General features: G+C 37.8%; 1 protein-coding gene across 1 annotated transcript in view; it reads left to right on the forward strand.

The window, feature by feature from the left end:
• Positions 1-3,271, forward strand: part of LOC113651253 (myosin-IIIa) — a 45,877-nt gene extending 42,606 nt beyond the window's left edge. The window contains exons 6-7 of the mRNA XM_047811835.1: positions 1,470-1,546; positions 3,122-3,271. Coding sequence (XP_047667791.1) covers positions 1,470-1,546; positions 3,122-3,271 — 227 coding nt within the window. The remainder of the gene's footprint in view (positions 1-1,469; positions 1,547-3,121) is intronic.
• Positions 3,272-8,306: the final 5,035 nt, after the last annotated feature.

Here is an 8,306-nt window from a genome sequence, read left to right on the forward strand (position 1 = left end):
TCTCTCTCTCTCTCTCTCTCTCTCTCTCTCTCTCTCTCTCTCCCCCTCACTCTCTCTCTCTCTCACACACACACACACACACACCACAGAGGGTGTAGAAAAGTTTATTATGCACAGTGATTACACACAAGTTTTTCCTATGTCATTCTCAGACTCTTTGATTTCAGTATCAGGAAATCACATTTTGGAGCTTTAACACATAAGATGCACAAAATAAGACAAAAATCATGAGCATGACACACACAAATCTGCCAAAGTCCTTGTAAAAGCTTTTTCATCTGGAGACGTCACGTTGAGTGCACAGCTGAGGTCAGATACACAAATCTCCTCCTCATTTTCTTTTGCTTTCTATTCAAATGTTCTGTCAGTGCTGCTATTGATTGATAGATGTTTTGGCCCTTTGTCTTTAAAAAAAGTTCATAATTTGCCTGGAAATCATTGTAATTGTTTAGTCAGGTTAGATAATGCAGACGACAAAAAAGCAATTCATTGTAATTGTTTAGTCAAGTTAGATAATGCAGACAAAAAAGCAATCCGAATTCTTGTAAAGAGTCTGGCACAATTTAAAAAAACAAACAAACAAACAAAAAGCTTGGACATCATGAAAAGTTTACTCTAAACTATAGGTTTGGTAATATTATAAAGATTATTACAGTTACTTAAAAAATAAAATTGTCATTACTGAAAAAGAATTTGAAAAAGAATAAAACAATATTTAAATAACCTAGATTCTTTTTTAAAATCCTAATTTACATATGTCCTTGAAAACATTTCATTTTTGTCCTCCACCAGGTTCGCCTGATCTGATCCAACTCATATAAATAAATAAATAAATAAATAAATAAATAAATAAATAAATAAATAAATAAATAATACAGAAAAGTGAGTACCTAGAACAAAGGTGAAGATCTGTTGGTCAAAGAAGTTATTTATCAATAAGTTAAAAAGAAAATTCAATTAAATATATGTTTAGGACCTTATAATAAAATAAAGAACTATTTTTTTTAGTTGTTTTATAAAAAAAAGAACTCTTAGTTTCAATATATTAATGAATTAATTACTATTTTTTATATATAATTATGCGCCGATTATTCGTTATTAAACGATAGTTCACCTTTCATCACTTAAGTGCTATAACTTGGTTATAAATAGTTTATTACACAAATTGAAATTTAAGATCTTCACTTATTAATTATTTAAATGTCTGTGCTTGTGTGAGTCTAAAAATATCAAAAACGTTATGTAAAATTTACTCATAGTGTTCTATGACACACATTGTATTAGAATTCCCATAGAATTGTTAATAATTAATGTCATGTGATCGTTATTCATTCATTCATTCATTCATTCATTCATTCATTCATTCATATCATTAGTTAATGATCATTATCATCATCATCATCATCATCATCATCATCATTATTATTATTATCATTCTTTAGATCTTGATGTTTTTCTTTATCTCGCAGGTGTATCAGCTCAGCTAACAGACACCCGTCTCCGGAGAAACACCTCGGTCGGTACGCCATTCTGGATGGCCCCTGAGGTAATATCTTCTTCATCCTTCATCTTTCTTTATTTTCAAAGAAATCCCAGGCTGAGAGTAAAGGTTGTGTTGTGAACGCTCTGACTGATGGAAGTGTCCTCATGAAATGTACTGTAAATTTATGAATTGCAAATAACGTTCCTGCCATGCCCACATACTTTGCATTGGTGGCGTAGCAGGGACGAAATGTTTAGAAGCAACCTTCAGGTTATATTGTGGAAAATCGGTCTTATCAGCACTCGAAGGAAGACAAATCACAGGTCTGACTGTGAAGAAACCGTTTACTATTTAGAGGAAAGGAAATTCAGTCTGAGGTGTTTTTACGGTCGGGGAAGGATATATATATATATTTCTTTTTCCTGAGAGAAAGGACGTACCGCGACATCAGGTAAAATATATAGTGTAGGTTACATATTATCAACTTTGAACTATTTTCACTTTCTGGGGTTTGTACTTCTTTTTAATAACTTTTATTCTACCATTGAAGCTGTATCTGTATTCTGTGCTAACAAAAGGTGAGTAATATTCAGCTAGCCGTGTTTTCCAAACTCTATACGACGTAGAATACAAGTTCAGACGTTCTCACTTTATCTTATTATCATACAACTAATATGACACAGAGACATGTAACCTGTCATAAACTTGTTATTATCTTTATTAATTTATTAATATAGCCATGTGGGTGATAATTCAAGTGTCATGTTGCTAACCGCTTCAGATGATGCACATTTTGGTGAGATATCCAGATTCCAGGATCTCGTCCTAAACTCTGACTCATTATTATTCAAATAATGAAAAAAAAAAAGCTAAAAAAAAGCTACACAGACCACACCTTTCTATCATTGGTTATCATGATTAAAAAATAAAAATAGAAAATATTCCACTTGCATTAGCGATAACTGTTACATTAAGGTATTTTGATCGAGCTAGCTGATTTATTCTATTTCATTTACTTGTTATTAATGGTTATTACAGGTCATAGCGGCATTAGTAATAACTGTTATATTAAACTATTTTGATCGAGCTAGCTGATTTATTTTATTTCATTTAGTTGTTATTAATGGTTATTACAGGTCATATTGGCATTAGTAATAACTGTTATATTAAACTATTTTGATCAAGCTAGCTGATTTATTGTATTTCATTTAGTTGTTATTAATGGTTACAACAGGTCATATTGGCATTAGTAATAACTGTTACGTGTATATTAAACTATTTTGATCGAGCTAGCTGATTTATTCTATTTCATTTAGTTGTTATTAATGGTTATTACAGGTCATATTGGCATTAGTAATAACTGTTATATTAAACTATTTTGATCGAGCTAGCTGATTTATTCTATTTCATTTAGTTGTTATTAATGGTTACAACAGGTCATATTGGCATTAGTAATAACTGTTACGTGTATATTAAACTATTTTGATCGAGCTAGCTGATTTATTCTATTTCATTTAGTTGTTATTAATGGTTATTACAGGTCATATTGGCATTAGTGATAACTGTTATATTAAACTATTTTGATCGAGATAGCTGATTTATTCTATTTCATTTAGTTGTTATTAATGGTTATTACAGGTCATAGCGTGTGAGCAGCAGTTGGATTCAACATACGACGCTCGTTGTGACACCTGGTCTCTGGGTATAACCGCCATCGAGCTGGGAGATGGAGAACCACCCCTGGCAGACCTATACCCCATGAGGGCTCTCTTCAAAATCCCAAGGTGACACTCTCTCAGTTATGATAGTGTAACACGCTTCAAACCAAACCCCTCGAGTCGCCGAAGCTCTGCTTTGATTTCCTCCCTCTTCTCAGTGTAGCTTTGTTTTATACTGAATAGAGATTGCACACAGAGATTATTCTGACGTTATTATTATTGTCTGCTCTTTTGAGCTGCTCTCAGGGAGTTTGTGTTACACTTCCTAGAGGAACATGGCTGACTTTCTGATTCATGTGCATCCTCAGGGATCTCCGCTAATGGTTTTGTGATACTCGTAGCTGCTTTTAGGATGTTCTCGCTCATGTCTGCTCTGCTTGTCATATGATTTCCGTGGCCCAGAGGATGAAAATCACCAATAAAATACGCCTTGATATTTCTGCTTCCAATATAAGTCTAGATTTGTGTGCTATTTCACAGCTATGTGAAAATTACATATGCATACATACAGGGTGGAGTTCATATAAAACATAGGAGTCTTGAGATATGATGGAATATAGACCAATATTTAATAAAAAAATACGCTAGTGGGCATTTTTTTTTCCTTTAAAAACTTTACAGAAGACAGCATCTTAATCTGAGATCCTCCTTATGAATAATGCTATTGTGGGGGGGGGGGGACTAGAAATACAAATACATTGATATCCCATCAAGCTGACATCATAAATGTGATAAAAAAAAAGGTAGAAAATCAACTCAAGACACACTAAAGTTCTTCAAATAATTTTAGAATTCTTCTATGGAATGTTCTTCCTGTTCTTCCCAAATGTTAATGGTATTCCATCGGAATCTCATCGTAGCCACTTAATGTTATAAAAAAAAAGATGCTTTCCTGGGATTGACTCCAGATCCATTACAAGACCATTCAAGTGCTTTCTGAAGATAAATTTACGAATAACATAATTGCATGCGAGGGCACGGTGGCTTAGTGGTTAGCACGTCCACCTTGTGTGTGTGGAGTTTGCATGTTCTCCCCGTGCCTCGGGGGTTTCCTCCGGGTACTCCGGTTTCCTCCCCCGGTCCAAAGACATGCATGGTAGGTTGATTGGCATCTCTGGAAAATTGTCCGTAGTGTGTGAGTGTGTGAGTGAATGAGAGTGTGTGTGTGTGCCCTGTGATGGGTTGGCACTCCGTCCAGGGTGTATCCTGCCTCGATGCCCGATGACGCCTGAGATACCTCGAGACCCGAGGTAGTTCGGATAAGCGGTAGAAAATGAATGAATGAATGAATTTTATTATGAGCTGTGAGCTGTAAGTTAAACAGCTTAGTACTGATCCTTCAAACTGTGTAAACAGTTTTAGTCCCAAAACACACACAATACACTTTTATGGTCTCACTTTAGTCTCGTGCCTACGGAACTGTAAAATAATAGAATGTGCTGGATCAAGTGCTATTCTATGAAAGATGACAAATGTGACAAGTATAACTAGGACTATTCATGCAGCAGATTATTACATCAGTACGTCACATTCCTATTAGATTCCTTTCACTGGATACTTTCGTCTTTTGTACAATTGTCTTTTCGTTTAGTCTTTTAATATTAGTATTTTTTGTCTAAAATCATTGTAGATTTGACAGCAAAGAGTCCGCATGTTTTATCCGTGGATTAAAGGGGAGCTTGTGTTTCAAGAAGCGTAAACATGCTGTAAAATTCACACAGGTTATTTGCATAATCTAAGATGTAGAGCATAAAAATGTGAGTATATATGGATATGAATATGAGAAAAGAATATAGAGGTGATTTCTAATCTGAGGCACAATGATGCTATTCTCAGCTGTTTATACACGGTTTACTGTGGATGAAGGTGAGACATTCTTGTCCTCTGTCTTCACACCTTCACTCTTTCCAACCCTGTTATCATTTTGTGGCATGTTGATGGTGTTTTCTGACCTTCTCTGTCGCACACACACACACACACACACACACACACACACACACACACACACACACACACACACACACACACACACAAATTGCTGCACAAACACAGCAAACCATTTCTATCATATTTAGCTTGAAGGCACGTAGCTGTTGCTCATCACAGGTCTGAGGAGAAATCTTTCTGACTGAAGTTGTGCATATTAATATTTCTCTCTGACAGATTACACACATTTCTGTGGTATTCCGGCTATTTAGGAGTCGATACAGAAACCTTAGATTTACTACAAGCCCTGGCCCACGGCTGAATGAATGCATGGATGTGTAACGCAGAACCGAATATTTGAGGATAAGTCTGTGATTTTAATCCGAGTTCATCGTTTTTTTGTTCTTTTTGTTTGTTAAAATTGTTGTTGATTAGTAGATTTGGTTGAATTGGTAGAAAAGCCTCAGCACTGCCAAGCTGACACTGTTGGGCCCCTGAGCAAGGGCTATACCTGTAACTCTCTCTGCTCCAGTCGGGGCTGTATCATGGCTGACCCTGTGCTTTGTCACCCCAACCTGCAAAGTTAGGATATGTGAAGAAACAATTTACACTGTTTCCTGTAAAGTATTGTATATGTGACAAAATAGAGGCGTGTCTCTCTTTCTTGTTGCAGGGGGGGTTGTGGCCTCATGGGCTGTGATTTATTGTTAGTGGGTCACATGATCATAAAATAAATGGAGGCTCTAGACCTGCAGAGAACTCAAAACCTGCTTAAAGGCTTTTGTGACTGACCAGTGAAAGATGGTACGTGGTTTTTTTGGTTTTTTTTAATGCCGTGTTTTTTGAAGTCGACTTGTTTGGGCGAGAGAAAAGAAAAGACTGATGACTTCCTCTTAAAGCCTCGCAAACTCTTTTTCTACAGGATGTCAGTTTAGATAGATTACTATACATCTATATTATCTAGTGTTATTTCTACTGGAGTGAAATGATGGGTTTGGACTGTGAATTATTCCATTAGCCACCTAGCTTGTTACCCCCCTCTCTCTCTCTCTCTCTCTCTCTCTCTCTCTCTCTCTCTCTCTCTCTCTCTCTCTCTCAAGCTATTAGAGAGAGTTATCCTCTAAAAACACAGACAACAGAAAGAGGTCCAGCCCTGCAGTCTAGCCCAGTTTGAGCTGTCTGATTTAGGCAGGAATCGCCTGCATGCTGCCTCCTGGCGCTTGATGGGAATGTGTCACAGCCAGAGCAGGAGGAGACAAACAAGCCTGAGGCAAAGGAACAAATAAACATCCCTGAAAAGAAAGCCCTTATTGGGTCAGACCCCACAAGTATGCTGTAGGTCTAAAAAAAATCGCTACGATCGCTCATCAGTCTTGTATATATCTAGATCTAATAATATGAGGTCATGGCCCTGCTGCTGTAATCGTAAACTCTGTCCTGTAGTTATTCAAGGATATTTATTTACTGAGGGCTGTAGTATTCCGTCCCAGCAACTTGAGCCCAAATGTTAACAGTGTTACAAGAGGTAACTCATAAGGGATGTGGAAGCTTAGTGGTTAAAGTTTTGGATTAATGATCAGAAGGTTGTGAGCTCAAATGGGGGGGCACGGTGGCTTAGTGGTTAGCACGTTTGCCTCACACCTCCAGGTTCGGGGTTTGATTCCCAACTCCGCCTTGTGTGTTTGGAGTTTGCATGTTCTCTCCATTCTTGGGGGTTTCCTCCGGGTACTCCGGTTTCCTCCTCGGTCCAAAGACATGCATGGTAGGTTGATTGACATCTCTGGAAAATTGTATGTACTGTAGTGTCTGTAGTGTGTGTGATTGTGTGAGTGAATGAGAGTGTGTGTGTCTGCAATGTGTCCTGCCTTGATGCCCAAAGACGACTGAGATAGGCTCCCCATGACTCGAGGTAGTTCGGATAAAGAGGTAGAAAATGAATGAATGTGAGCTCAAATCCGAAGTCCACCAAGCTGCCATGGCTGGCCACCTGAGCAAAGGCCCTTAACTCTCAGCTGCTCAGTTGTGAAAGATGAGATAAAAATGTGAGGCAGTCTGGATAAGGGCATCTCCCAAATGTCATAAATGTATTCGTGTTCGTTGTTGGCTTACACAGCTCCTGATTGATCCGAATTACCTGCAGGCTGTTCACACCTTGACAGGTGCCAGATATTTCTTGAGTAGGGATGTGGTAGCCTAGTGGTTAAGGCGTTGGATTTCTGATCAGAAGGTCATGAGTTCAACTCCCAAGTGGTTATTTTTAAATGAGTAGAATCACATGACACAGTGTATTTCTATGGGATATTAAAACAGCTAAACCCCTGCCAAGAAACAATTAAAAAAAAAAAATTAACATTAATTTGTTGCTAATGCTTGCAATACATTTAACAGCTATATAATTGGGGAAAGTCGTGGCCTAATGGTTAGAGAGTCTGACTCGTAATCCTAAGGTTGTGGGTTCGAGTCTTGGGCCGGCCTCGCCTGAGGTGCCCTTGAGCAACGCACCGAACCCCCCAACTGCTCCCCGGGCGCCGCAGCATAAATGGATGCCCACTGCTCCGGGTGTGTGTTCATGGTGTGTGTGTGTTCACTGCTGTGTATGTGTGCACTTCGGATGGGTCAAATGCGGAGAACGAATTCTGAGTATGGGTCACCGTACTTAGCCGTATGTCACGTCACTTACTGTAAAAGGCGTTCCTAACATAGGGTTCCTAAATGGAAACTCTACTTAAAATTCTCTCTAGGACTTTAAGTGGATACTTAATACTCTACAAAGAGCTCTTAGCTTTCTAAAGGGGTAACATAATGCGTTCTACTCAAACTTTCTCTAGATTGTTCAATGGCTACTACTGTCTATATACTCTAGGTTCCTCTGTGGTTCCTTGTGTAATTTAGGGTTCTTAAGGGGTCTCTAAGGGGTCTCTCTTTACATCCTTCAATGTGTACTATATACTTCTAGAATTGCTTTTACTGTAGCTCCCTAAAGGGTCCAACTTGAAATTGTATCCAGAACTTTTTGTGTAATTTAGGGTTCTTTTCTTTCTGACGCCGCTAGACTTAAAGCTTTCTCTAGAACCTTCTATTATTATTTTTTCTGTATACTTAGGAAACAAACCTTGCTTATGAGTGAGGATTTATCCTTTAGAGAGATTTTAAATGGAGGTCTTACCTTCCTAACCTTT

The sequence above is a fragment of the Tachysurus fulvidraco genome, chromosome 3, assembly GCF_022655615.1.
Source record: "Tachysurus fulvidraco isolate hzauxx_2018 chromosome 3, HZAU_PFXX_2.0, whole genome shotgun sequence".
NCBI lineage: Eukaryota > Metazoa > Chordata > Actinopteri > Siluriformes > Bagridae > Tachysurus > Tachysurus fulvidraco.